This window comes from Ptychodera flava, chromosome 6, assembly GCF_041260155.1.
Source record: "Ptychodera flava strain L36383 chromosome 6, AS_Pfla_20210202, whole genome shotgun sequence".
NCBI lineage: Eukaryota > Metazoa > Hemichordata > Enteropneusta > Ptychoderidae > Ptychodera > Ptychodera flava.
In genome coordinates, this window is record NC_091933.1 from 22,730,197 (window position 1) to 22,757,867 (window position 27,671).

Here is a 27,671-nt window from a genome sequence, read left to right on the forward strand (position 1 = left end):
GTGTTATACATTTTCTTCCCCTTCTCTCTTTCTTTCTGAGCCAATGTCATTATTGTGAACACGGCTAATAAATAATAAATACGCAAATAACCTTTGTTCTTGTCTTTAGAATTTGGATCCGGGGATTTTGCTTCGTATTACATGTAGGTAGTCTATGTCATATGATTCACCCTTGTCGACAAAGCATGTCCCCGGCATATCTAATATCTGTTCACAGGATAGAGGGACTGTGATCTGTTGCAGGGGAGTTGCCATGTGACAGTGGCGCAGACACTAGTACATGTATTAGCGTACGTAGCTCTGCGTGGCAGGGCTGTGTGTTACCAGCGTTATGGCCGTACAACGCCGGTAACACACAGCCCTGCCACGCAGAGCTACGTACGATGCTGCGTGTTACCGGCGTTACGGCCTGACTACCGAACGCAGGGAGCATACAGCATCGCTACCACACGTCCGCACTGCCATGTACTCTGGGACTACCCTGTGAGTATAGTCCTAGATGGCAACTTGCCAACTTACTTACTTGCCAACTTTCATGGGTTGAAGTTGGCAGAGGCCTGTGCCAACTTGCCAACTTACTTGCCAACTTTCATACCGGGAAGTTGGCGGGGGCGTCTGCCAACTTGCCAACTTACTTACTTGCCAACTTTCATGGGTGGAAGTTGGCGGGGGCCTCTGCCAACTTGCCAACTTACTTACTTGCCAACTTAAATGGATGGAAGTTGGCGGGGGCCTCTGCCAACTTGCCAACTTACTTACTTGCCAACTTTCATTGGTGGAAGTTGGCAGAGGCCTGTGCCAACTTGCCAACTTACTTGCCAACTTCCATACCGGGAAGTTGGCGGGGGCGTCTGCCAACTTGCCAACTTACTTTCTTGCCAACTTTCATGGGTGGAAGTTGGCGGGGGCCTCTGCCAACTTGCCAACTTACTTGACAACTTTCATGGGTGGAAGTTGGCGGGGGCCTCTGCCAACTTGCCAACTTACTTACTTGCCAACTTTCATGGGTGGAAGTTGGCAGAGGCCTGTGCCAACTTGCCAACTTACTTGCCAACTTTCATACCGGGAAGTTGGCGGGGGCGTCTGCCAACTTGCCAACTTACTTACTTGCCAACTTTCATGGGTGGAAGTTGGCAGGGGCCTCTGCCAACTTGCCAACTTACTTGACAACTTTCATCGGTGGAAGTTGGCGGGGGCCTCTGCCAACTTGCCAACTTACTTTCTTGCCAACTTTCATGGGTGGAAGTTGGTGGAGGCCTGTGCCAGCTTGCCAACTTACTTGCCAACTTTCATGGGTGGAAGTTGGCGGAAGCCTGTGCCAACTTGCCAACTTACTTACTTGCCAACTTTAATGGGTGGAAGTTGGCAGAGGCCTCCGCCAACTTCCCCATTGAAAGTTGTTAAGTTGGCAGAGGCCCCCGCCAACTGCGGCCCATGAAAGTTGGCAAGTAAGTAAGTTGGCAAGTTGGCAGAGGCCCCGCCAACTTCCCCATTGAAAGTTGGCAAGTAAGTTGGCAAGTTGGCAGAGGGTCCCACGAACTTGCCAACTTCCACAACTTGGCAAAGGGCGCCACCAACTTCCACGCATGAAAGTTGGCAAGTAAGTAAGTTGGCAAGTTGGCAGAGGCCCCCGCCAACTTCCCCATTGAAAGTTGGCAAGTAAGTTGGCAAGTTGGCAGAGGGTCCCACGAACTTGCCAACTTCCGCAAGTTTGCTATTGAATTATGTAACAGACGATAGCCACTGACTTGGTATTTCAGAGTTTGAAGTTGTACCCAAGAGGGGGAAGTTGGTCGACGAAACCTGAAACTTGTACATTCTGCATATCATTAGCATCTTATTGTCGGCTACATTGACTGTCTGCCGGAAGTTGGCGGGGGCCTGTGCCAACTTGCCAACTTACTTGCCAACTTTCATGGGTTGAAGTTGGCGGGGGCCTCTGCCAACTTGCCAACTTACTTACTTGCCAACTTTCATATGTGGAAGTTGGCGGAGGCCTCTGCCAACTTGCTAACTTACTTGCCAACTTCAATGGGTTGAAGTTGGCGGGGGCCTCTGCCAACTTGCCAACTTACTTACTTGCCAACTTTCATATGTGGAAGTTGGCGGAGGCCTCTGCCAACTTGCTAACTTACTTGCCAACTTCAATGGGTGGAAGTTGGCGGGGGCCTGTGCCAACTTGCCAACTTACTTACTTGCCAACTTTCATGGGTGGAAGTTGGCGGGGGCCTCTGCCAACTTGCCAACTTACTTACTTTCCAACTTTCATGGGTGGAAGTTGGAGGAGGCCTCTGCCAACTTGCCAACTTACTTGCCAACTTTCATACCGGGAAGTTGGCGGGGGCCTCTGCCAACTTGCCAACTTACTTACTTGCCAACTTTCATGGGTGGAAGTTGGCGGGGGCCTCTGCCAACTTGCCAACTTACTTGACAACTTTCATGGGTGGAAGCTGGCGGGGGCCTCTGCCAACTTGCCAACTTACTTTCTTGCCAACTTTCATGGGTGGAAGTTGGTGGAGGTGTGTGCCAGCTTGTCAACTTACTTGCCAACTTTCATGGGTTGAAGTTGGCGGAAGCCTGTGCCAACTTGCCAACTTACGTAATTGCCAACTTTAATTGGTGGAAGTTGGCAGAGGCCTCCGCCAACTTCCCCATTGAAAGTTGGCAAGTAAGTTGGCAAGTTGGCAGAGGCCCCCGCCAACTTCCACCAATGAAAGTTGGCAAGTAAGTAAGTTGGCAAGTTGGCAGAGGCCCCCGCCAACTTCCCCATTGAAAGTTGGCAAGTAAGTTGGCAAGTTGGCAGAGGCCCCCGCCAACTTCCACCAATGAAAGTTGGCAAGTAAGTAAGTTGGCAAGTTGGCAGAGGCCCCCGCCAACTTCCCCATTGAAAGTTGGCAAGTAAGTTGGCAAGTTGGCAGAGGGTCCCACGAACTTGCCAACTTCCACAAGTTTGCTATTGAATTATGTAACAGACGATAGCCACCGACTTGGTATTTCAGAGTTTGAAGTTGTACCCAAGGGGGGAAGTTGGTCGACGAAACCTGAAACTTGTACATTCTGCATATCATTAGCATCTCATTGTCGGCTACATGGACTGTCTGCCCCTAGATGAACTGGACTGAGAGCCCGTTGTGTTCATATGGTCACAAGTAGCCTAGAATCCACAGTTGCTGACGTACGATGTTGTGTGTTCCTGGCGTTATACGGCTTCCTGTGGTGGGAGGCCGTATAGCACCGGGAACACACGCACGCGCGGCTATACACTGTTACATCCAGAGACCCTCTTCTAAGTTGTATTTATACAGGGGAGACGGGGTGCCATGGTATAGAGCGCGGTATGCGCCATTCGCGCTAGCCAGCTGTTACAAATCCCTCGATACAAATCACATGATCTGGCTACATGTCGTTCGTCATCCACATGGAGATCGATACTATAACACATGGAGAACCGGTGACTCCCTCATAAGAAGAAAAAGACGTACCTGCAGTGAACGTTCAGCTCTACACGTCTCCATAAAACATCGCTGTGGCACTGGCAAATTCGGGAGCGAGCAGTGCGGTGTAAAACAAACACTCATTGACTCAGTGCAACGCGAACAACGAAGGCTGGTTGATCAGGTGACATGACGTGTCCACAAAAGCTACAGTGACCTCAAAGGTCAAAGTTCAGACAGGCGACTATACACATGGCTGTCGCGTCTTGATCATGTTTCATGAGACAATGCAGTGTTCCAGGATCTTAGGGAACGTTCGGTTATTATGACCGGGGTTGGGCTGGCAAATTCTCCCTGCGCATCAGTCAAAATAATATATATTATAGCCCAAACATGGGACTATGTGCCCGAGGGTAGGTGACCATTTGCCCGACGTAAGGAGGGCAAATGGTCTCCTGCCCAGAGGGTACATAGTCCCTTGTTTGGGCTATAATATTTTTATTACATGCCTCTCTTACTCAGTTTGCACCAAAAATATTTACGTTTATTGACAAATTATAGTCAAATGCTTTATTTTCATTTTAGACGAAAAACGATTAAAAATAGAACGATTTTCATCATCGAATGGCGCACTGATATATTTAAATTACTGTTATGCGGTTTATCAATATTTTTATGCGAAATTTTCCAAAAACCGGATTTTCTGTGCAAAATATGCAAATTCAAGACTTTTACGTCGAAAAGTTTTCAAGTTGAAAATAGTTCCGGTTCACTTTGAGTCCAGTGATGACTATGCGGCCCGCGACGTCATCGGCGAGTTACCATTGAATCCTATGGAGCGCGCGACGTTCGATATACGAGGCATGTAATAAGTGAACCCCCTGCCCATTGCACCAAAAAATTGATGACTCCCCCTTTTAAAATGACAAAAATTTCATGACCCCCTCCCCACATTGCTTGAGTAAAGCTGCACACACATATACCTCTGGGGGTGGGGGCGATAAAATTCCCAAAAAAAGATTCTAAAATTTTTTCAAATGACCCTCTTTACCAACTCACAAGGCGTTAATGTTCAAATTCCCCTTCTGACTTGCTATAATTTTGAAATTACCCCAAAGGGATTGGACAGAAATTACAGGTGGATCGCAATATTTTTGCGCAAGCGTGTGTGTACAAAATTTTGATATTTGGATTCAATTGATAGTCAGCTGTTGATAATGTTGATTCACTATACATGAGTCTATGAGAAAACTATGTAATACTTTTTCAATGCAAAACTATATCTATACATTTATAGATATTTGATAATTGACATAAAAGTACTTAATTAGAATAGGGTTGTTACAACTGGTATGTGGACAAAAAATTTGACTTTAGAATTTCACCAAATATGTTCATCCACTATACATGGGAGTCCATGATAAAACTGTGAATAATTTTTCCAATGAAAAACTTGCTATAGGCCTACTTGTGGATATCGGACGTTGTGAATAATTAACATGATTGTACTTGATTAGAATATGGTTAAGATTTTGGAATTTCACTGAAAATGTCCATCCAGTATAAACTACTAATAATTTTTTTCCAAACAAAAATAGGTTAATCTGTGTATTTATGTACTCGATTATTAATATTAATGTACTTGATTAGACTAGCGTGGTTACAAATGGATATGTGTGCAAAGAAATTGGATTTTAAAATTTCACCGAAATGGTGATTCACAATACATGATAGTCTATGAGGAAACTATGAATATTTTCTTTTTAAATACAAAACAAGCCAAATCTGTGTATTTATAGACATTTGATTATTCATTTTAAAGTACTTAGTTCAGACTAGGATCGTTAAAGGTTGATATGTGTGCAAGAAATTGGATTTTGGAATTTCACCGAAATGTTGATTCACTGTACATTGCAGTCTATGAGAAAACTATTATGACTATTTTTTTACAATGCTAGACTATATTAATTTATGCTTTTAGGCCTATAGGTGTTTGATTATTGATACAAATGTACTTGATTCAAAAAGGATATTTAAAAGTTCAGATGTTGACAACAATTATGATATTGGAATTTCACCCAAAAGTGTAGTTTCACTTTTCATGGTACTAGTAGTCTCAGTATAGGTAATTAACTAACGTCCCTGACAAAACTTGCTTTATCTCTAATATGACGTAAGTAATAAGAATTGTTCATTGCCCTCAGTGAGCTCGATTTACAATAAGACATGCCTCAGAGTTGCCTAGTCAAGATGTTCATGTGACAGATAATCATACTTTTGTTCAGATTTACAGTTAAATGACTTCAGAGAATGAAATCATGCAGCGAATCATTTTCACACGGGACGGATACCTATGAAAATTAAGTGACCCCCTCTGAGCTGTTTGAAAAATACATGACCCCCCATTTGCCGGCCCATCCACGGCCGTAATAAATGAACGCTCCCTTAGGCAATGGGAGTTGGATTATTTTTGAGGGAATCGAAACGTAGCTGAACCCCCATCCCACGCCCCTTTGGGAAAAAAACGAAAACAGGCTGATCCCTAGCTGCAATACTTGTAGCCAAGGTCAGGCAAAGGCGAGCCGCTCGACAGGAGTCGGCCAAGCCGTACGGCCGGCCCAGCCCATCAAGGCCGAAATTATATTGCAGCTAGCTGACCCCGTATTCCAACTTTTGGAAACTGGGTGACCCCCGGGCCAAAGATAACAAAGCGAATGTATACTGGCCGAGGTTTGCAGGATGCATTTGTGGTTGAAGTAACTTGTGTTATTTTTATAACTCTCTGCTTTTAGCATCGAGCACGAGGCTGCCAGATTTCCCAAAGGACACACACACACACACACACACACACACACACACACACACACACACACACACACACACACACACATATTATATATATATATATATATATATATATATATATATATAGTTTATTATATATATATATATGTATATACAAAATGTATACAATATATATATATATATATATATATATATATATATATATATATATATATATATATATATATATATTTTCAATACAACACTTAAAGACATCATACATAACATCAGACTCCCAATAACTTAAAGACCCGATGGCTGTATCTTTTTCGCATTATTTTTGTGATTTTTCTTCCAAACTAACATAAGTTCATGGGAATGGACTCATTGATAGGTGTTTATACAGGTTAAATAAACTGTCCACTGGGACTACATGTGCAATTTCGGGCAAAGTAATGAATGTTTGCCCAAATATAAAATGGCGCCCTCATGCAAATAAAGCAAAAACACAGTACGCAGTGCATATATGTATTGAAATCTTCACAAAAACAACAGAGTAGTCCAGTATAATGCAAAGTGCTGAATGTTTTCCACTAGGACACCATACGCTATGTTTTCTTTGTAATATTACCAATTTTTAAAAATGGCGGGAAATCAAAATAACGGTTAAAATTTAAATTTAATTGTCCAATTTTTCAGTGGTAAAAGACTACATCCTTTAAATCTGTAGAATTCAAAGAAAACAAGAGAAAAAAGAAAGCCTTTTTGAGGTCGACAAATTTCAAGAGTTACAGCTACAGGGGCTTTACGGTGTGTTGGATGGTAAGACAGTTGGCTGTATTATTTTCAAATCCCCGAAACAGTCGCCTCGGTAAATAACTGATGAAGACTTATGGAGCTTTTGATGATATTCATTCTTTGGTACATGACACAGGCACACAGACGCACACAAACCATTGGCCGATGCTAAAGAAAGGCGTCATAAGCAATGGTAAATTACAAAGTAATTAAACATTTTCATTATATAATAAGTTCCATGCGTCTTGCATGTAACGGACAGACTAGGGTTTCTTTTACTCTAGCTCATTTATATTGGTACGACATACCATTGTACCATCGAAACAAATATTAGTTGTCGAATTTCAAATTTGTTCTGTTATCATCTCTATAGCCATGTGATAGTGGTTGTCGGAACCCTAACCACAGCTCTGCATCATCCTGTGTACTAGTTCGATACGGTATCCCCTGGGAAGAAGACACAACAAAGTTTTGGGTCTCTCTCTCTCTCTCTCTCTCTCTCTCTCTCTCTCTCTCTCTCTCTCTCTCTCTCTCTCTCTCTCTCTCTCTCTCTCTCTCTCTCTCTCTCTCTCATACTTTTCGTATAGTCGAATGAAATCCTACGATGTCACAATGTCATAATTTCTGAATAATGCGAAAATTTATTATTAGAGAATTTATGAGCGTCGCCCATTTCAAGGACTACAAATCGTAACGGTCATTCATGTATTAGACGTACATTACCAATCAAAAGAATCAGACATTAAGTTAACACACAATCCAGGTCATATCTCAATGTGCCAAATGCTTTGCTATCTATGTCGACATTAAACTAGTTTAACTACTTTTGTCGCGAAAGTTTGAGTTGTCTGGCTGTAGGCTTGGGCGCTTTCTGAGGCAGCGCGTTCAGTTCGACATGGATGTTTTACTTTCAGCTGGATTCAATGCCCGACTCAGACGTACGAGGAAAGTTATGAACATGTCTCTACTCTGAGTATAATATGCGTGATTGTAATGATTTAGCAGAGTACCTTTGGCGTCGCATCATCAGAAAGCTATCGAATGTTTCATTTTTCTAGGAGTCCACCGAATAAAACAAACAGCACAAAACGGCGGCTACAAAGTGGGGGAATGTCATTAGTCTAATAATATGAATCTCTCTCTCTCTCTCTCTCTCTCTCTCTCTCTCACAGAAATTTTCTTTCATTCCAGTTCACTTAAAAGCACAGGAAATACGAAAGCAACTCAACAATTGAGTAGCCAAATGAAAACGCAAGTAATTATCCGCCAGTAGAGGTTCGTTTGAGTTGTCTCCTTACAAACGCAGATGCTGCAAAAAGTAAGAACCCGCTTCCGACGATCAGCAATCCAGCTAAATAAAACGAGTACGCGTAACTGCCCGTGCTGTCAACGATGTAACCTGTTGAGAGACGGGATAAACAAGTATTAGAAAATAAAGCTCGATGCTGTCCACTTTGACCTGATGTTCTGGCAGTACTGTTTGGACTAATACTCTTTACAAATCATATTTTGTTCAATAAAACGTTTTTATCCTTCTCCGTGGAGTACCTGGAAATACAAAGTATTATACACCTGCGTCTGTAAACTGAGGAGTTTCGTCGTACATTAAGTTTGTATATCAGGGGGCTAGTGAAGTCCGACAACTTTGACGCAGAGTACAATAATTTTAGCAATCTCCACACAGATTGAAGCGCAGTGTGGAAACAGTACGGCGTGGATAATTCTAACAAAGCTAGAGAGTTTAAAAGTCGTTGACTGCCCCCCCCCCCCCTCCAAGGTGAAGCTACGGCTGAGACTTCCTAGCTAAAATTAGCCACGCCGCACTTCAACCGGTTGCAACCTCTTTTACGGAGATTGTATTAAACTTTGAATTTTATTTGACGCTATTTGACGTTTGACCTCAGAACATCTCTACGTCAACACAGGGACCAACAATAGAAGATTTTACAGTTTTAAAGGAATTCAGCAGGCCACGTGTAGTGAATAATGAATGGTAAGTCAAAAACCTGTGAATCTGAGTGAAAATACGCTACTGAATTACAACTGCCACTATAGCTATGCGTCCATAGCTGTGGTGGGTACAGACGGGAATCCCTGCCTTTTACGGGCTGGTTTTGACTACGACCGCCACCACAGCCATGGGAACTTCTGTAGACAAACGTCCAAATAAATCCGCCCGCGAGCCCCCTTTGCGCAAGTCCGTTCGACGATATTTCGAAAAGTTTCCATCCAAATTACAAATTGCCAATACCCATCGGCAGCTTGGATATTAGGGACTCAACAAGACCAGAAATTCGCTCAAAGTTCACCAAAATATCACCTTTTTTTCCAGCTTTACCAAGATGACTACCCGGAAACCGCCATTTCTCTAGCGTAAAAATGTTGTCGAAGCTCAGTGCAGCACGTCACTACAGTGACGTGTCGGTGACCTCTTAACTTCTAAACACGAACTGCGTGATTCATCGTGTGATATTGATGACCACCGTTCGTCTTCTGGACATTGCTAGTCTCACGTAATTGAAATCAAACTTTTACTTCGGAAAAAAGTTCAGTCCTAGAATCTGTGGTTGTTCATGGGGCACGGATGCCGGACATAATGCATTGCGAGATTCCATAAAATTTCATGGGTTTCAGAATTATCCTGCTACCCTTCAAAACATGATCACAGCTATTAAATCATAATGGTTTTCCCGCTAAGGTGCATTTTATAATTTGGAAAATCTCTGTAACAAATGTAATAGGTTTCATACAATGTTTGTATTTTTTCATAGAATCTATCTACATAAATGCTAAAACTACCTATCGGAGAGCAGCTATAGTTTGCAAATGAAACTTGCGGTAGGGGTAAGTTTTCGTGCTATTGCATAAAATCTGTAGATGGCAGTGCACATTATTATGTGCCACAATAAAGAATAAAACATTTTCTTTCTAACGATACCCTACATTTCTGGGTTATGTATGTAGTTCAGGTCGGCTGACAACTTTCATAAAGACGTGTTTGATAAAAATGTATGTGTTTCAGAAAATTTGCCGTATCTGGGTACCCGTCCAAATATGATCCAAATGGCTACTAAATCATATTATCTTCCTGTTTAAAGTTTATTTCATATTTGTGACATACGTTTGTAACAAACACACACAGATTTCATACAAGCGAGACCTTTTGTATGAAAAGTTAAAAAATTGTAAAAAAATGGTAGAGTTTAAGATTCGCTGTAATTTGCTATGTACACTTTGGGGTATGGGATAAGATTTGGTCCTATTTCATGAAAACTACAGAGGATATTGCATTTTACAATTTGTCATTTTAAAGACTAGTATATGGCCTTTCTAACGATACCAAACAAGCCAGGTTCTGTTCAAAAAGATGACTTAGAAAAAGACAAATTTAACAAAAACGCATGCGAATCGGCAATACTGTGATTTTGCTGTACTCTTCAAAATAAGACTTTTACAGCTATACAATCCCAATATTTTTAGTCCCTACGGATATCGTCCGGGGGACTCATAGGTTTGGTCATGTCCGTACGTGCATGCGTGCGTCTGTCCGTCCGTCCACGGAGTTATCTCAGAGATGCCTTGAGCGATTTCATTCAAACTTGATACAAAGATAACTACTTATGTCATACATACAGACGTCGATTTGTTTGTAATCTGATCCAATATGGCCGTGTGACAGCCATTTTATTTAAAAAGCGGGGATTATGTCATTGACAATGACGGCTAGCTCTATTTCTAGAGCGCCTGCACTAAATTTGAAGAACTTTGTAAAAATGTTTGTCACACAGAGCTGCTGATAGCATACAGTCAGTATCGCACAATTACTTGCTAATTTACATATTTGATTAACTTTTGTAATTCGGGTGATAAGTCTAGAAATACTGCAGCAAATTTGATGAAACTTTATACAGATCTTTAGTGAAGAGTCTCATAATAGTGTACAAAGACACATAGCAGTGTCATGGGAATTAATTGCTAATTTGCTTATTTAATGAAGTTTCCTAATTGGTGGGCTATCTCCAGAATCACTGCATCGATTTTGATGAAACGTGGCACAGATATTTATCTCTCAGTACTGTAATACCGAATGAAGACATTAAGCAGTATCATGTCAATTAATGAATAATTTGCATATTGGATGAACTTTCATAATTAGTGTGATATGTTGACTCAATATAAATGCTGCACCAAATTTGATGAAATTTGGAGCAAATGTTGATCTATCAGTTGTGTACTGGTGTGCATAGATGTGTAGTAGTGTCATGTCAATTAACTGCTGATTTGCATATTGAATTTTGGCGATTAGGATGATATGCTAAAGAAATGGTACATTAAAATTCATGAAAATTGGTGCAGGTGTTGAGCTCAAATCGCTAGAAATTTGAGTGAAGACATTTATCAGTGTCATTCGAATTAATTGCTAATTTGCAGTTTTACTGAACTTTGCTAATTAGTGGGCTATGTAAGAAATGCTGCATTAAATCTGATGAAACCACAGGCGACCCAATAAGTTCTGAGTTTTTCACACTGTTTTCTCTATCATTTTCTCTTCTTTCTTCATGCTCTGAATGATCGGAATAAATAAAATAAATGGTTTATATAACCTAACCTAGCCTCTGTGACTATTTATTTATTTTACACTCCATTACAAGGATATATATCTCTCATACACACATGCTGTAATTAATTAGTCAACACAACTAATTATACTAATCCGTGGACTTATCAGGGATTTTACGGGTTGGTCAACATCGCGAAAGATAGGAATGGTTACTAAAACGGGCCCTTTTTCATTAACATCACTATCTTTCCGATGTTGACCGACCTCTGATAAGTCCACGGATTAGCATAATTAGTTGTGTTGACTAATTAATTACAGCATGTGTGTATGAGAGATATACGTCCTTGTAATGGAGTGTAAAATAAATAAAGAGTCACAGAGGCTAGGTTAGGTTACATAAACCATTTATTTTATTTATTCCGATCATTCAGAGCATGAAGAAAGAAGAGAAAATGATAGAGAAAACAGTGTGAAAAACTCAGAACTTATTGGGTCGCCTGTGATGAAACTTGGTACAGATGTTGATCCTTCATACTGTAATACTGTGCCAGGACATTAAGCAGTATCATGTCAATTGGTTGCTAATTTGCATATTTGATGAACTTTCATAATTAGCGTGATATGTCTAGAAATTCTGCATAAAATTTGATGAAGTATGGTAGAGATGTTGACCTTCCAGTAGTGTCATGACATACAAAGGTATGTAGTAGTATCATGTCAATTAACTGCTGATTTGCATATTTAATGTAGGCGATTCGGCAATACTGTGATTTTGCGGTACCTTTCAAAATATGACTGTTACAGCTATAGAATCCCAATATTTTTTCTGTTAAAAGTCTATTTCATATTTCTGATATGACCCTGTACCAAATAAAACAGCTTTCATACAAAGCATTGCCTGTTTGTTAAGTCTAGGTAAAAACTTGGTAGAATTTGATGTTACCTATGACAGTAATTTTCGATATCAACTTTAGGGTATGGGGTAAGTTTTGGTCATATTCCATCAAAATGATAGTAGATCTTGCATGCTTTTATTCCTTTTGGCCTATACAAATTTAATGTTCAATAAGGTCAACTCTTAATCGGTTCTTGCGTGTGAGTTTGACCCAGAAGGAATAAAAGCAATGTGCCCAATGATATAGTTACCCCGATGATAGCCCAGAACAGCTGAAAGATGACACATCACCTTGACGTGATTGGTCACGCTTAAACGACGTTTTGACTTAGTTGATTTAAAGTCTGGTGCTGTTGTATTGATATATATAAGAGGAAGGATGTCTTGCATCTGCCTTCTGATTTATTCACTGCGAAGGTTTGAGGCATGGGGCATTGTCACGACTTAGATCATCAAAATTTCAAATCGAAAATGTCAAAACAAGTGTTTTAGAATATGATATATCAAGAATCACGACATCAGAAGGGGTGGACGCAATTTGTCACGGATTTTTTCGGTTAAAAGTCTATTTCATATTTTCTGACATGTCCATGTACCAAATAAAAGATATTTCATACAAAGCATTGCCCTGTTTTATTATGTCTACCTAAAAATTGGTAGGATTTGAGATTAAATGTAATTTGCAATGTAAAACTTTGGGGTATCGGGTAAGTTTTGGCCATATTCCATGAAAATTTTACAAGATAATGCATATGTCAATATGTCTTAAAGAAGAATAAATTGCCATTCTAATGATCCCAAAAAAGCCAGTTTATGACTTACAAGAATACAGGTTTGACAAACAGGGGACGCAATATCGTGATTTTGCGATACTCTTCAAGAAATGACCGTAACAGCTATTGCATCCCTATATTTTTTCTGTTCAAATTCCATTTCGTATTCTAGGGATCCAAAGGCTCCTGCAAAATACAGGTCTGTTATCCTGTGTGCGGTTCACGTAGACCCCCTCTAGCCCACGGCCAATCGTGATTTTGCTTTTGCTTGACCCACAGCTACAACTGCCACGTGCACTGCAAGGATTGAAGTTTCGTTCTGACACAGCGCACAACACCTGGCCACTCCAGCGACATTACAACCGTTGCGTATATGCGGTACTCTGATCGGCTGAAAGTCATATTCTGGTCCCCTGTCCCATGTCTACCATGAGCAGCGCAGTCAGCGATAGAAATGGGGCAGGGGACCAGACTACAAATAGTCACAGCGTATGCTATAACGTGTCACGTAGATCACAAGCATCAATCCCAGGGCAGGATAGAATGAAGATGTACATCTCTACTTTTCAAGATTTCACAGTAATGTTTGAAGATGGACGAGCTGGCATGATTTTGTTCAGGAATCAATATTTTCACCTTTTCAGTCAGGTGAATATTTCACTGCATCGGCATCGAAACCCACCATACTATACTTAACTTGTATTGATAATTTTGATCATCCTGGCTAACCTACAAAAGATCGAATAGTGCACCCCGTACGGAAACTTTTCACCTTGAGTCTGAAGTACGCAACAAAAATCTGATGACTCATGCCTTGAAGTGGCAGGTAACAATGACCTAGACCCAATGTATTGTCAATGGTAGAATATTATCAAATAAAGTATCTTCGAAATTGTTACTGAAAGGTAAAGTTGAAACTTTTAGTCTTTATAGAGGACAGTTTTGCACAACAGGGGGGTTGGGTAAGTACTAATAATGACAACCTAAATCTTTTGCCTAAAGGTGGCTGCTCGGATCACCAATAAATTGTTTAATATCCCCTAAAACGTGCACCCCAAGGGCGCGCCGAAAATGGAAATCGCAGGAAATGAAAGTGCCAGAAGGTATTTGAAAAGGAATTTGATATTCAATAAATTTTCAAATCCCCCTTGCAATGTCAATTTTTTTAAGATCCCCCCTGGCATTTTGTAAATTTTTTTCAAGTCTGCCCCTCAAGAGGTGTTTGTGAATGCAGCCTTACCTGAAATGGGCGCTCCAATGAGTTGTCCAAAACTGGCAGACAGCAGAGACCAGCCGTGGGCGATGGTGAACAGTTCGTTACCGACGGCCTTTCGCACTAGAACTACAGTTTGTGCTGAGAAACTGCCCCTTTCAAACCCCAAGGCTATGACCAGGAATGTTATTGAAACAGTGTTGGTTGCAAGAGGAGCCAGCAACACTGTTACACCGTACATTACATACGCGAAAGCCATAAAGATATCCACGTTGTCGCGTATTCTCTTCGAGTGACTGACCAGGAATCCCCACGCTGGCGCACCCACAATGTTACTAGCTCCATAGAGAGACAGGAGTAGGGCCGTTCTCTCTTTCGACTGACCGACGCTGACAATGCGCGGGGCAAGATGAACAACTGAGATTATCTGTCCGACAGAAAAGATTGCAAATGCCATTAAAAAACTCATATAGTAAAAGTTTTTCACAAGATAATCGCAACCGAAGAAGCGAACCACTCTTGAGCACCTGGATCGTGATAGTTTCACTGAATGTGCCGGAATTTCCTGTTCAATATAATCGTCAAACTCCTCTAAATTGGCAATCGGGGCTTCTTTCATTAGTAGGGTATCAGAAATCACTTTCCCGCTCGATGCATCAAATTGAACTTGTACATTCTCCGAGTTATGTTCGCCCACCTTCTTACTCTCTACTGGTCTCATAAGGGATGCCGCTACACAGAGGTTAGCTGACAGACCAGCGAACAGTAGCAAAGCTCCGTTCCAGCCGTAGAGGCTGATCCAGTACTGGAAGAGAGGAGGCAATGCCATCGATCCAAACCCGATTCCCGTGTACGCCAATCCAGTGGCAATGGCCTGCCTTCTCTTGAAGTAAAAACCAACGAAACTCGTTGCTGGAGAGTGAATCAGTCCATATCCAATACCTATAGTGGGACAAACAAGAGTGTTCGTCAGTCGATCACATCCTTGATTTCTTTACTGTGGCAATTTTAATAGTTTTGAGACATTTAAATGCTGCCTTTTTGAAACAGTGATCTGTAAAACAGTAAGTCAGCTGTACTGGTTTAATATTAGCAATAACAAACTTCTGTTTTCCAAATCACTCATATTTACTTATCCAAATTTCATCAATATTTTGATATGGTAATCAGATGATCCTTAAAAACTTAAAACCAAAATTTGATACCTGGCATCTGACATGTGACTCTTGAACACAAGACGTTTGACCAAAAATCGGGAAAAACATATTGTGCCAAATAACAAAATAATCACTTTCTTATCAATGGAAATATTGCAATTATGGAAAATCACATTTTTTCTTATTCTTTTATCAACATCTATATTTCTATTATAGATAACCATCTAAGCATTTCATATTTCGAAGCTGGTCACATTTAATGTGGAAATTATATATTTATAAGCTCCACAAACTTGGTCTACAGAAAAACTGGCAGATGGATGGAAATATAGATAGACTGACATACACAGACTGGCAGAGTGATGATTGGCCCCTTAGTGTGCCTCGGCCAGTGGAGAGTGATAAAGATACAACAAACAGTTGTCTGTAATGATAAAATAGTTAAATAACAGGCACTCAGGGTGAACAGATTACATCAATTTGATTAGTTTCTTGTCCTCTTTCTACTATGTGATAATTTTTACGACAGTCAACCCGCAAGCCAGTTTATGTCTTGACAAATATGTCACTTTTTTACAGGCACACAGCAAACTTTTCTTGATTTTTCATGAACAATAGGTGACATTCAATATGCGACCTATTTTTACATTTTGCCCATACAATACTCAGTACTGATAAGTTCCTGTAGGTACAAAATCGCCAAAAATAAGAAAATCCTTTCACAATATTTATGAATTTTGTTCACATCAACACAATCTGAATAAGTTATGGTACTACTCCTCAATGGAACCTTCATGCCAAATTTCAAACCAATATTGCAAGTGGTTGTTGCAAAGATATTATATTTTTTACCAAGAACAACAAAGAAAAAAGATTGTTTATCTTATTCTGACACGGCAATGTATGTATGAGAACATTTGTAGGGATTTACAAACCAAGTTTCAAATAAATTGCGGACTATTTTTCCGTCTAAAAACAGGAAAAAACTTCACAAAATACAAAATTGAAGATATTTCTCTGAAAATTTAAAACAAGCGACCTTGCAGTCTATAGAACCCCTTTTCTATGTAGAGAGTAACTTTTTTTGACACATGTGTTGATGAAGGAGGAAATCTGTTATAGCCCACTTTGGGTCAGCCTGGCCAAAATGGCAAATAGCTGCAAAATACATAATTGCAGATTTCACCATAATTTTAACATATTAAATTAAGATCATCCGTAAAAAGATTTCTATTAAATATCAGACGAGTAGTTTTTGGGAATCAATTTTTCTTGATCAAAAATGAAAAAAAAAATCCCCAAAAATACAAAATTGCAGATGTCATCAGAATATGAATACATCAATATCACAACCTTATAAACCTGTATGCCGAATATCAAAGCTATCAGATGAGTTGCAAATATGAAATACGGTTACTTTTCAATCGGAATAGAACTCAGAACATTAGGCGTCCAGTCACCTAGTGGAGATGCAACAGACAGAACCGCTCGGCCAAATCCCCACTCTCTTAAAGACTGGTTCAATAACCGGGCTAAGTTGTTACATTTTTCTGACTGCGACCGCTCGACTTGTTGTAGAGTTCATGAAGCACTCATGCTAGAACACTCACTATCACACACAGCACACAAACTTTATCGAAACAATGCCTCGGGTATAATTCTGTCCACCGGCAGAGCTATGAACCCTGGGTACGTAGAAAATACGGCTAGTTTTCAATCGGATTCGAACTGACAACATTCGGCATCCGGTCGCTTAGCGGAGAGGCAAAAGACAGAACCGCCCTCAAAAAGAGTGGTTTAATAACCGGGCTAAGTTGTTACATTTTTCTGACTGCGACCACTCCATACGTTGTAGAGTTCATTAAGCACTCACGCTCGTACATCGATTATCACACATCGCACACAATCTTTATCGAAGCAATGAATACAACACTTTACTGGGCGAAAGATAGCCTCGGGGATAATTCTGTCCACCAACAATGCTATCATTCCAAGATAGAAAATTTCACCGCAATGGGTACAAACTTGACTAAAGTCATCCCTGAGAACATGGATACCAATTTCAAATGTGAAGAAAAACCGGCATACAAATTAGTGATACAATCTGCCTATCTTCAAGAATTGAAGCCCACGCGTCAGGCCGTATGCTGGCCTTTCGTGTTCGCTGTGTAGCTGAGCGCCTACAGGCCGAAGCTACACAGTTAACGCGACAGAAAAAGTCGGCACACGGCCCGCCAGTGGGCTACAACTATTGCAGCTGCTATTCTGCCTCGTTGGCGCGGAGGGGGGGGGGGGGGGGGGCTATGCAATTGCTCCCGCAATTCAGAAGGTTTAATTCTCTATCGTACAACAGATAAAAATTAAAATTGATGAAACAAAGGCGATGGGCTACTTGGTATATCTTGATACAAAGAGTACGGAAGTAAGTTTCTTGGCCAAGTTGCAGTCGATCCCTAGGGCGGATCGCAGCTTTTCGACCCTACTTTGGCTCGTTTCAGGTCGCTTCCACGATTGTTTGGATTGTCTGGGGTCGTTTTTGCTCGGTTCAGCTCTGTTTGCCTCTTCTCAATATTTACGAACGCCCATTTTCATCATGTATAGCGAACCAAACCTATTTCACCGCAACATTCTGTTACTGGATGTGCTGTACTCGGAAAATGCAAAAGGCTGCCATGTTTTTTCGTCAGATCCTGACCCTAAATCGCGAAAAATAATATAATTCTATATCGTGACAAATTTCTAGTTTATAGAGAAACTCTGTTGAAAACATGACACATTACGGATGGTACACAACTTGTCAAACGTGTGAATTGGTTCGATCAGTACAGCAATTAACAGTTTTAAAGAGAGGTTGTCGTCGGAACTCTGCTCAAAGGTTGCCAGGGACCCCCCACGCCCGATGTTGGCGATTGACGAAAGTGAAATCATGTTTGTTAACAAAGAATATCGTAAACTTTAAATGTTGCAACTATATTGACGTGAAGTATCTAGATATCATGCATAAAATACATTATTTGTCAACACGAAAGTCGCACACGCGCAGTTCCGACGACACCCTCCCTTTAAGGGTCACAATCAATTCAGTTGGCGAGCCCCCGTGAACACCTCTACACGCATTCTCGAAGGCAAACTGGTGGACTTTTCCTCACTAGCCGCACCGGGCTCACTGATTGCGTGGCCCTGCTTCGGTGCATAGCTGTCATAAAGCATAAAATGTCAATTCTGACCAGTTTCGAGAAAGGGGGTTACTAACCGTTTAAAAAACCGACAGTGGCAATCAGCTGCCACATGCTGCGGGAAAAGGAACTCATAAGTACGGATACAAAACAGATAACACTGCCGGCGGCGACTATCTTCCGATGTCCATATTTTGTTGCTAAAGCACTTGCTAGGGGAGCTGTGGATAGGAATATAAGAGAGAGAGAGAGAGAGAGAGAGAGAGAGAGAGAGAGAGAGAGAGAGAGAGAGAGAGAGAGAGAGAGAGAGAGAGAGAGAGAGAGAGAGAGAGAGGGGGAGGGGGTTGGAATTACCGACCGTTTAGAAAAATTGCTATACATGTATATTGCAAAACCTCCCCGTATAACCGTAAGAAAAGTTAGAATACAGCAATATGAAAGGGCAGCATGTGTAAATTCTGATCACGTTTTCTGCTTTTTTTTTTTGTCAGAGATTTCTCTGTGTTCCACTTACTAGTAGATTAGCCCGCTAGTCGCTCAGCATTTCTCGTATTCACAGCCAACTCGGACAGTGGAGGCAACACTGTGACTGCTCATTTAATCAGACTGTTCGTCTAGTCTGAGTGAACGCATTTTGAAAGTTGTCACAGACTGACATTACCTATCATCCATGACATCCAAGCTGCCATAGACGGAATCCATGATGTCTCTCCGGCGCCTCTGTCGAAGTGCTCTAGAAACGCCACAAAGAAAATCCCAAGGGACACATTAGTTCCCTTGGAGAAGCAAATGCACATGAAGGTTGCCAAGACCACAACCCATCCCCAGCCACCTTCTTTGTGATCTTCATCGGCTGGATTTTATTTTAATATGTTTCACTATGATATATATTGCCAATAAAGAGTTATATTACCAACCTTTCTTTGCAGCTTTGGTGTCTTTGTCTTATGTTAGCGCTGGTTTTGTAGCGATTTCTTTTTTCGTATTTACGTCCTTTGACAATCTTTAGCGAAGTTTCGTCACTGTGTTGCGTCTATTATCTTACCAGTTTGATTGCGTAATTCGCTAAGGCAAGCAAGGGTAGTAATTTAGTCTACCGGTATTATCTGAGGAGTTTGAGTGCCTAATTTGCCAAAGTAAACGAGGTAAATTACTAATCTGTGGACGCAGTCACCAGATTATCACCGGATTAACTTTGACAGAGTCAACAACGTACGCACCAGCAAGGTATAACTGAAGATCTTCAGTTATACCTTGCTGGTGCGTTCGTTGTTGACTTTGTCAAAGTTAATCCGGTGATAATCTGATGAGAGCGTCCACAGATTAGTAATTTACCCTTGGTTACTTTGGCTAATTAGGCACTCAAACTCATCAGATAATGGACGCAGCATGTTGATAAAACGTATACGCAAGATTGTCAAGGGCAGTGCTAAGCTAAGACCGAAACACCAAAGGCTGGTAGAATATATCTTTATTAGCGATACAACGAAACACCTACCCACCCTTGGGGACGGACATGTAGACAACCCCCTGTGATAATACATGGCTGCACTAATAACTTCAAATTGATGTTTGTGTTGGTGGCTAAATGCAGAGAATAGATGTCTAAACGGCATACGTCCATTAATTTTGTTTCATATGACTCAAGAACGCTGTAGGTGGTCGTCTATACAAATGACAGTTAAATACGCTGTTGAACTACAGTGTTGAATCTAGGATTGTAGAGCGAGGGGGCATTTGGGCCCTCTACATAAAAATTATGGGGCCTTCACAGTTTTTTGGAAGGGTCACTCTGAAATACACTGGAAAAACAGATTTGCCCAATGATTATGTATTAGTCTGCACTCTTTTTACCCTCTTTTTTTTCATGTGCAGTGTTTCACCCGTCTTTAGTTAAGATACTTCGACAGACGTATCGTGAACATATGATGTTTTCTGTTTTCTCAAAGTGACCTTATATAGAAAGTGGTTAATTTGTAATTAACTAAAACTGGGCGATCAAGGTTTGTAGGATTGGCCAAAAAACCCAAAAATCTGTATATATTTGCACAAATTTGCATTTTCTTTACAGGATTGACATCATGAGGGTAGGAGGAGACAACATACAATACCTCCACATACATTCTAAACCCATACACCTAAGATTTGGTAAAACTAGTTAGGGAACACCGTTCTTTTCAATTTAACACTTTACTGTATCATATTTTCAAAATTTCCGAACAACTTGATCTAAATGTCCATATTGAATTCCTCATTATACTCAGGTTTCGCTGATTTTGATAATAATTTCCTAATAGCTATCCTCGTTAGCGTGCATTATTAACAAACTGTCACAGGCTGGACAGGTAGTCCTGGCATAATGGTCCTTAATAGGCAATAAAGTTGTTTTAGCAATAGCCCAAGTACAAGCTTCAAAAGTTTTACATTGAAAACGTTACAAAAGGATATTTGAAACAACAAAACGTAGTAATTTGAAAAGCATTGAAATAGTACTAATAATGTTGTCTTTCAACAGTTCACGTCACCCAATCCTAAAACAGTAATCGATCCGTACAAAGTTGTTTTTACTGCAGATAATGAAACAATCATTTTAATTACGTAATTCCCTGGTCCGGTATCTTTGACCGCTCGAAGTTCATCACAAGGTAGCAAAGACAGTTCTGTAGTTGATATTTTATAAACAGAATGTTTTCTTTTGGCATACAATTTTCTCATGTTTGCAGAGGTACGAATACTTCCATTATTTTTTCCTAATGTCAGCATCAATCTTGACTTTTGGTATAGAGCATCGATTACTTTAAAAAGATGTTTCTTGAAAATAACCAGGCCGAATTAACATCAATCGAAGATAAAATATCATCGAAACTCAAATTAGACAAAGCAGACCTAATAAGATCGAAATTTGCCTTTGTAAGTTATAAGCAAATGGGATTTTCGTTTAATATAATGTAACTTAGCGATAATAACAAATTCAAAGATCGTACAATCGGTATGAAAACTTTCAGGGGCAACGGAAATCGCCAACCAAAGCTCAAAAACTGGGGAATAGCTTCTCATTGTCCTTTGAAACATGAACCTATATTACTCTTTGACCAAACAATTTTCTTTGAAACCATTAAGGATTTGAAAATACATGTACCAGTAATGTTAACACTATCATCATATCTCACATGCAAGGCTAAGCGAAAGGAAGAATGCAAGTGTGAGTTTTCTTGTCTTTCTTATTACATTATTTCTTGAAAGCATGTCTAGGCATTCCCTGGACGGTTAGTTAAGAATTCATCAGTAGCATTCCCGTTGTTTATTCAGGCAAACACATTGTCACCTTTGACTTAAGTAATGCCTCCTTGATGTAATTGGGTGTTCACTGCTACCAAGTCTGTACCAAGTGTAAGTATGAAAACAAGAAGAAAACTTAGTGTTTCCAAAATGAGCGGCCATCTCAAATATGTTGTTCAAAGAGCCTTATGCAGACAATGAAATGAAAAATCACGTATTTTGAGAATTCAGTTTTTTACCGAATAAACAAGTTCATCTTGTTTACTCTTCAGCCATGTATTACAAGTCGCATAAACTGGATCTGAACAATGGCTGGCTTGATATCAAAAGGCAATGTCAATCAAAATACTTGACAAGAACTCAAGGACACACATCATGTGATTTCTATTTCGAGAGAAGTGCACACCCACTCCATTACTCTTACTTGTCAATCGAATCAATGATTAATATGAATACACACCCGCTACACCCAGTGTCTAGGGATACATGTAAGAGATTTAGATACGTGTTGATATTTGGTGTTGTAAAGTTTACACAATATGAAAACTCTGACATACGTTGAAATATGCTTGGCAAAACAATTCGTTGTTGCAAACAGTCACACTCCTATTCTGATACGTTATCAATAATCAATATGTATCTACATGTTGCATAAATCATACCTTTGATAAGAGAGATACAAGAACTCAATGACACTTTGCAACGATAAAGCACAAAGAATTTAGTTTTGACATCCTTCTTTCTTATATGCTGTATGCAAAGAATGATAAAATAAAAAGTGGGAAATACTGACCGGTAATTTTAAATCAAATCATTAAAAGAAGTCAAAGTGACATTATTAAATGCACTTATGACTGTTACTGAATAGGATTAAGAATTGCTCTAAGAGTTTTATCTTTGTTGAAGTGAAGCAATGTCTAGAGTAAAGCATGCGGACATTAAGGTAGCGACTCGGGTTCATTGTCACTTATTTTCAATCCTCATTTTCACAAAGAAGACGTGGTCACACACCCGACATGTGGTACTTTTTCTATCTGCTCGGTCACCGAAGAGTTCAGAAAATTTGTTAGTTTTTTAAAAACAGTGCGCATACGGCTGTTTTACTCAAAAACACGTGTTTTTTAGTTTTTTTACTAAAAAAAGTGTAAGTACAAATCTCCAATCGACCTTGGTGATCTGTTTACGGCAATCGACGGCTGGGTATACTGGGCAAAAAACCCTGTCCCGGATTTTTGAAATTCGCTTTTGTTTTCGCACAATGCACCTTCAAAGTGTCAACTTGACGTTTTTTGCATAAATTATCGGCCTTTGTTCACGTTTGTCAGGATATCTTCAGTTCCAGGCCCTTTATCGGAAATCTGAGACACGGTCTTTCAGATATATTCATTCACTGTCCACAGGTGAAAAATCAGGCTAGTCTGTCCAGGCGCCGCCGACTTATACTTATTTGAATAATGTACGCACTGCCAAAAACGGAACTGAGGAAATCGACTATTTGTGTAAACGACCTATGCGTCACACATTGTGACCAAGAAGTCCGACTCGCGCACTATTTTCTGCGAATTTTCTTACACCAGGACTAAGTTTAAATATTTAGAGTCAGTTTTGGGAATTTTGAATATGTTTGGGATTGCAGATCGTGTGAAAATAGAAAGAAATTATACACTGAACTGGCAAATGCTTAGTGCCAGCAGTGGGTGGTATTTACACAACAAACACACAGGGGTAATTAGCGATTTAATCCATTTTGGAACGTTTAACTAGCATATTAACTGTATACTGTTGTCTCAACGGTTACAATCTGGTTACCAGAGTTCACAGTCAAGAAGACGAAGACGTCGAAACTTGCGTAAAAAGTCTATCCGATCGAGACTTATGTGCTGTCGTCGCGCGATTGCGTCGGGCATTCACTTGTTCTTGACTCAAGTTGTCTACTTCCTGTCTCGGGATCGGCAATTTATGCATGTTCTTTGTGAAAAGTGATTGTCAAGTTCATGTTAGCGCCGACACTGTGCGAACGGGACGTCACTTGCTAGTTTTCCTACCTCAAGATGAGACGAACACACGTAACTCTTGACAACATAAAATGTCTGTCGTATTTTCTTAGCTGTTGCACCGCACTGCAAACTTGTCGCCCTTCGTTACGACGGGAGAGATTGACTCGTGTTATTTTTTCAAACTTTATTTATATGTGTTCTTGTACCGATTTTATCAAACTAATAATAATCACGCCGTAGCATAGAACAGTGCAGGCTGTCATCGACAGCGTGTTCCGAGAGACAGAGTATCGACTAGTCTGCAGTGGAGTCACTCGACTTGCGCAATACCAGCGCACACATAATTATTTCGAAGATTTTTACTTTTAGTCAAACTTTCGATGACTGACCTCATATAGCAAAAATTGCTAGTTTCAGCACTTCTAGAAGTTGAGCCGGATTTGTTTTACGTTCAGTGTTCGAGGTCCAGCTAGCAGCTGTGGAGTCTGCGGGTAATTAATAAGTTTAGACAACACGCACACAAGAATCATTTGTGAACCCTCGCAATTCACGTTTGACGTAATTTAATTTTTGGGTTATATTTAAAGAAAGAAAACGCATGAAATAAAAAAAATATTCGCATTTCGTTTCGAAAAATTAGCAGATCGGTGAACTTGCTCTTGTGAATCTACATTATGTGTGTATGAACTCCTGCACTGGCTTGGGAAACTCCTTGACATAAATGTCGCGTGTTGTCGAGTACGGTGTTGTTCAAGGTTTCTCAGCAGACACGAAAAGACTGCACGATAGAAAACTCGAGTTTAAAAATATAAAAGAACACGATACTAACACCAAGCATGTACAGCAAGAGTGATAAAATTATCGCAACTAACAGAAGTTTCATCTCGCTCAGGCTAATTTTTGGACTCGGGTATGTAATCAGCATAGCCTAATATGTTCGAAAAGCAGCGTGTCAAATACTTTCATAGTTGTTGAACTGAGCACGTCTCCGTTATCGTCTGCGTCCTCGGCCAAATCTGATTCTTCACTGCATTCTTGATCGTTATTGCAGGGAGTATGAGCCAAAGTCGGATTGTTTTACATTTAAATCGACCTTTGCGCAAGTTGCCGTCTTTTTCAGGTCCGCTTTTGTGGACCTCGCTTGCTTTTTCGACGGTACGGAGCGCGAGCGCCGGCTTTGGTCAGCTAGACGTACCGATACATGCGGAGTTCAAAACGCTGAGAATAACGTTGAAGCTAGCGCATGCGCACTATACCGCAAAGCCTATACATAATCTCTGCGTGTTTATCAAAGATATCGTGGTCGGTAATCCGCGACCGTTAAGACAAAAGGGAAATAATGGCACGCGGTGTAGCTGATAGTTTGCCATTTTAGTAATATTTCAGGAATTTCCCGGTACGATGTGACCCAACACCTTTCCCCAAAAGAAAGACCACGTTTCGGTGGTTCGAAATTTGAAATAAAAAAAAAATTGCTAAAATTGACCTTTGAACCTGAGTCGCATCGTTAAATAATCGGACAAGTACATGCACTACGCTTTTAACTTGCCAATTTGTGGCAATTTTCTTTTCTGTCTCTTTCTTCCTTTCAGAAGTTATAGCTTGCCTCTGATTTAAATCAAGGCGTGAGTTATTTGTCGGAAAAGTTTCCGGTAAAGAAATCCTGCTCATTTCATTTTTAGACTTTAACAAACGTTTCAATATATCGACAGAAGACTTTCAGGTATTTCACTTCTCCTACAGAGACATTCAAAATTTAAATGCATCAAAGAGTACGATCTAATTCTTCCAAATATTATGAACGTGACAGTGACGGTATTTACAAATGCGGTGCCACTATGAATAAGGCTGTTTTACCTTTCTGTCTACCAAGATAAGTGCTTAGTGCAAATATAAAGGATATCTGCATTAATTATTTAAGTTGTTCAATTTAAGTCAGAACGCTGGGTTTTATTTTCATATTAATGGACATGTCTTGATGCAGGAGATTATCAAAGTATGTATGTATATATATATATATATATATATATATATATATATATATATATATATATATATATACAACTGAGTTGATCAGGATAATCTAAAATATTACATTTCCACTACAAATTTGTTTCGTATAGGCTGCAGAGCCGCATATATTATAATATATATAATATATATATATATATATATATATATATATATATATATATATAATATATATATATATATATAAACATATATATGTGTGTGTGTGTATGTGTGTGTGTGTGTGGGTGTGGGTGTGTGTGTGTGCTTATTTCACAGCTAGGAACTAGTAGGATACCAACTCTCGTGAATTTCTTCCAGATTTCTGCTATTCTACATTCTCTAATACAAATATGCAAATTTCACTACGATTTGAACAGACTGAAATGAGGTCACCCCAAGTGAACTGCATATCAAGTCTCAAAGCAATCGGACTTGCGGTTTCACAGAAGAAGGCAATTGTTGACGGGCGACGGACGACGACGGAAAATCAGCCTATTTGATGAGCTCCGCATCGCTGATAGCGGAGATAAAAAACGTCCATGCTCCATGCTTAGCCATGGAGGTAGCATGTCAGTGGCAGCATGTTGTACGTTACCTTAATGAAGAAAAGTAAAGGTCGACATCGCCATGTACGTGGCGGGGTTGACCTTTTGATGACCCGCACAGACGCAGCCTACCCACCTACAGACAGCTGCATTTCCACAGCTACAGTCTATAGTGCCAGCCGGCTGTTACTTATCGCTCGGTAATGGTGCCTTTTCCAGCAGAAAAAAGAAGACCTACCCGCTATGAAAGTTTAGCTTCACGTCTACAGAAACATCACGATGTCACTTGCTTTGGCAAACTTTGAAGTCCAGGAGCAGTGCAGAACAAACAGCTATTAACTCATCGAGAACAACGAGGTTGATCAGGTGACACTGATAGAAATACAGCTCAGCTGTATTTCAATGACCTAAAAGTCAAAGTTCAGACACTCGATGCCACAGAGTGTTTCAGATTGTCCTCCTTCACTTCAAAAGTCTAATGGACCTGAATGGATAAGATTATTGAACCAGTTTCATTTTATTTCTGTACAACTATCAAGTGGTACCCGTGCGGTACTTTTTCAAAGAAAAGCTTAATGTGTTGATAATGTTGGGCTGACAAATCTACGCTGTTAAACAAAAGCTCTGAGTTAGTCGCCAGATATAGATATTATTACTTTGTACTTAAAGTAATTTGTGTTTACGATCTGCTTACAGTGAATTGCTTTGAAGCATTGGCATTATATAGACGAACTAGACATATTGCCTAAATCGAGGTATTGCCAACACTGTTAGCCCTATTTCATAAAACTATAGAATATATTGAATATTACAATATGTCATTTTAAAGCAAAATAAATTGCCTTTCCAATGAGAACCCATAAACTAGGCTATTATAGTAAAAAGCAAGCTCAGCTGATGACTTACAAGACGACACATTTAACAAAAAAATGAGCGAGTGGGCAATACTGTGACTTCACGGTGACGGTACCCTTCATAACATGCCAGTAACATCCACTCAATCCTGATATTTTGTCTGTTAAAAGTCTATTTTATATATGTTATAT

At 40.0% G+C, this 27,671-nt stretch overlaps 2 protein-coding genes across 3 annotated transcripts in view; both read right to left on the reverse strand.

The window, feature by feature from the left end:
* Positions 1 to 26,951, reverse strand: part of LOC139135181 (monocarboxylate transporter 13-like) — a 38,757-nt gene extending 11,806 nt beyond the window's left edge. Inside the window, exon 1 of one of the 2 annotated variants that reach the window (XM_070702448.1) lies at positions 26,864 to 26,951. The gene's annotated coding sequence lies outside the window, so the exon portion shown is untranslated. Of the gene's footprint in view, positions 1 to 3,482; positions 3,622 to 26,863 lie in introns of those variants that run through there. The other variant, XM_070702447.1, reaches the window with a different exon arrangement.
* Positions 7,635 to 22,109, reverse strand: LOC139135183 (monocarboxylate transporter 13-like). The gene is made up of 5 exons (XM_070702449.1): positions 20,304 to 22,109; positions 19,453 to 19,669; positions 18,869 to 19,012; positions 14,486 to 15,400; positions 7,635 to 8,415 (listed from the first exon to the last, which is right to left on the reverse strand). The coding sequence occupies exons 2-5, from the start codon at positions 19,586 to 19,588 to the stop codon at positions 8,276 to 8,278; spliced, it is 1,335 nt and encodes a 444-aa protein (XP_070558550.1). The 5' UTR covers positions 19,589 to 19,669; positions 20,304 to 22,109; the 3' UTR covers positions 7,635 to 8,275.
* Positions 26,952 to 27,671: the final 720 nt, after the last annotated feature.